General features: G+C 51.4%; 1 protein-coding gene across 1 annotated transcript; it reads left to right on the top strand.

Moving 5' to 3' along the window:
• Nucleotides 1–822: 822 nt before the first annotated feature.
• On the top strand, nt 823–1,937 carry Spaar (small regulatory polypeptide of amino acid response). Its single transcript, XM_013067550.3, has one exon. The coding sequence runs from the start codon at nt 823–825 to the stop codon at nt 1,048–1,050; it is 228 nt and encodes a 75-aa protein (XP_012923004.2). The 3' UTR covers nt 1,051–1,937.
• Nucleotides 1,938–3,011: the final 1,074 nt, after the last annotated feature.

Genomic DNA, 3,011 nt, shown 5'->3' with positions numbered 1-3,011 from the left:
ATGGACCCCAGGATGGCCACAGGCAATGAGGCCACAGCATCACTGCCGGCGCTGGCCCTCACGGGGTCCAGGGTAAGTCTTCACAGAACTTGAGTTAGCAGCTGGCCTGGGCCCGCACGGAAGAGGGTTTCTTCTGGAACTGAGTGTGAGGGAGCTCCCGGTGTATCACCAAAGGGCTGAGATTCTCCGGCTTTCAGAGCAAACCCTCCCATCTAAACTGCACTCTCCCAAACTCACTCAGAAAAAGAAGGCAAATGCAGCATATCCTCCTCCCCACAGGCCCTGCAAAGGCATCCTGGCTTCTGTGCTAACCTGTGGATGCCCCTGCCCCCACCTTGCCCAAAGCCGACTCTTGCCCAAGGTCCCTCAGGGGAGGAGCCAACTCCTCCTGCATCCACTGGAGGGGGAGCATGAGTGTACAGTTGCTCCTGATATCTGTAGGTGTTGCCAGAGGGTCAGGGCTGCCTGGCTCCCTCTGAATAATGCTTTCTGCCCCCTCCTCCTCACCTCTTTCCAAGTCCCAGGAGTCATGTGCTCACATCTTCCTGGGCGGTGCTTGTCAGTGGGGTTGACCATGGCCCTTGGAGGCCTGAAGAGATTTAGAAAATAGAGGTCGTCTGAGATCCCAGCCGAAGGGCCTCATGGGGGCACTCAATGGTTTGGGGCGGTGCCACCCAGGACCTCAGCCTTAGAAGACCAAGAAGAGTGGCCTGTGGAACTCAGGGCACCTGTGATCACCAAGAGCACCCCTGTTTCAGATGGAGAGCTAAGGCTCTAGATCACCCACGTTGTTAATTGTGCAACTGGTACTACGCGCAGGACATGGAAATAATGGTGATTGGGGTGGTGGCAGTACTCCTCGTAGTCACCGTGGCCATCGCTTGTATTCTCTGCTGCTTCAGCTATGACTCGAAGACCCAGGATCCTCAGGGAGGCCCTGGCCACAGCTTTACGGTGGCCACATTTCGCCAAGAGTCTTCTCTCTTCACCAGGCCTGATAGTCAAGCCCAGCAAGTGCCGAGTGCCCAGGACTTCTGGACCATCATGTGAGCCCTAACAGTCCTTCAGGATTTCTTTCTCCATGGATCAGACCCACCATCCCCCTCATCAAGCCTTCCCTGGGGTTCCCATCCTCCCAGGCCTGCCTCCCTATCCTCCTGTACCTCATGAACTTTGGGTCTCCTCCCTTCCTGAGTTGCTGTGCCCTCAGGCCTGGGGGATCTGAGGTGTTGGGAGCAAGTGGGAATCAGCTTCAGTCCCGGAGAACTTGGCTAGGCTCTGCCCACCAGATGGGCTCAGGAGGGGTCTGAGGAGGCGAGAACAGACACCATATGGGATTGCTTGGAGGGCCAGCTCCGCAGAAATATCACTGGAATTTGTTGTCAACACAGTGGTTCTACTGCCGCCGAGGAAGCAGTGTTTTCAAGTGAACATTTTTAGAAACCACTTCTTATGGACTCCAGCTTCCCTAAGAGTATTTTTTGCATACTGCACAGGGCCCAACCCTAAGGCCTCCCCCCTCCACCAGTTGGCTGAAATCAGCTCTGAAATTTTGAAGCAAAAGAGCTGCTTCCTGGAAACAAGTGATTTATTTTCTAACTGAGGATGTATATCCTTTTATGGATCTTTCCAAATCTGGTTTGGAAAACTACAAGCGGAAACAAGAAAAAAAAAAAGTTACAGAAAGTACAAGATATTTTATTAACAGGAAAGCCAGAAAGAAGACTTTTAAACATATTTTGAATGAGATTTTACTCCTGTAGTCTAACAGGTCATTTCTAAGAGAATGAGAGTGAATTGGGTCACTTAGGAATGAGAGAAAAATCATGAACTGAAGCTAATTCCAAAAAGGTTAAAATGTCATGTTATATTCACAGCATGTAACAAAGCTTTTGTTTTCATCACAAATAAATAAACTGTTTTTTATTACTAGAAAATCTGTTCTTTCTGTGTACATGGAATAAGCTGTGGCATATTTGAAGAGTATAGTTTGAAAGTACAAAATTTTGAGCCTTCTGGCTCATATATCTGCATCTACCTGTAAGTGGGTGCTTCTCCCAGGGCCTGCCTGTTGAGGGGGCAGGACTGAGCCTGAGGTGGGCTTTGGTCTGTAAGAATGTCCAGACAGACTGCCCTTGTTGGGTAGCACAAGGAAGGATCAGAGAGAGGGGCTTGAGGCTGGAGAAGTGTTACGGGCAGAGGGAAGGAGCTGGGAGGGAGTCAGGCTGATGGAGAGGGATGGGGTGGGGTGACCCTGGGGAGGAGGAGAGGGCTCAGCCTGGGGAAAGGAGCTCCTGGGACCACGTCCAAGTGACTCTGGACATGACAGCTCCCATGCAGGGCCTTCATAGATCCACATGGAAAGGAGCTGGCTGCAGGGAACCCTGGAGACTCGGTGAATAAATTGTTGCAGGTGTGTTCTCCATAAGTGAGTGCAGAGACAATGTCTGGGAGCGAGATGGCTATTAGGCAGGAGTACCTGTGTGGGGAAGGAGATGGAAACAGGACTGGGTAGCGGAAGAAGTTCAACTATGAGGCAGGCCCTTAACACCCTGTCCTTTACTCAGAGGGCTGCCTCCCCCGAAAGCGTTTGGCCTCAGGCAAGACAGATCTCTGCCACTTAAGGGGCCCTGACATCCTTCCTTGAAAAGGGATCTGGGCAGTGCACTTCCAAAGGACCTTGTCAGGGTCCTCTTCCCAGAGGTGCCTGGACTGGCCAGAGGCGGGTCCAGACACAAGGAAATTCCCAGGCTCAGGAGCCCTCAGTGAGGAGAGATGGCTGTGCAAGGTTTCAGAGGGGAGAAGAGTGGGTTTCAGCCTCCCATCCTCACAAGCAGTTAGCTCTTCTCCAGGTCAGGCACCCTTTGGCTGGAGTCAAGTCCCAAAATCCTGACCAATATCAATCCACTCAAACAGCTTACTGAATCTTACTTCCTCACTTACTCCTGGATTTCTTCATTCATTTAATCATTCAATCATTTACTCCTCCATTCAGTGAACACTGACTGAGC

Source organism: Heterocephalus glaber, unplaced genomic scaffold (genome assembly GCF_053883595.1).
Source record: "Heterocephalus glaber isolate CG9 unplaced genomic scaffold, H.glaber_assembly_v1.0 deba00001481, whole genome shotgun sequence".
NCBI lineage: Eukaryota > Metazoa > Chordata > Mammalia > Rodentia > Bathyergidae > Heterocephalus > Heterocephalus glaber.
This window is presented reverse-complemented; position numbering and strand designations above follow the sequence as displayed.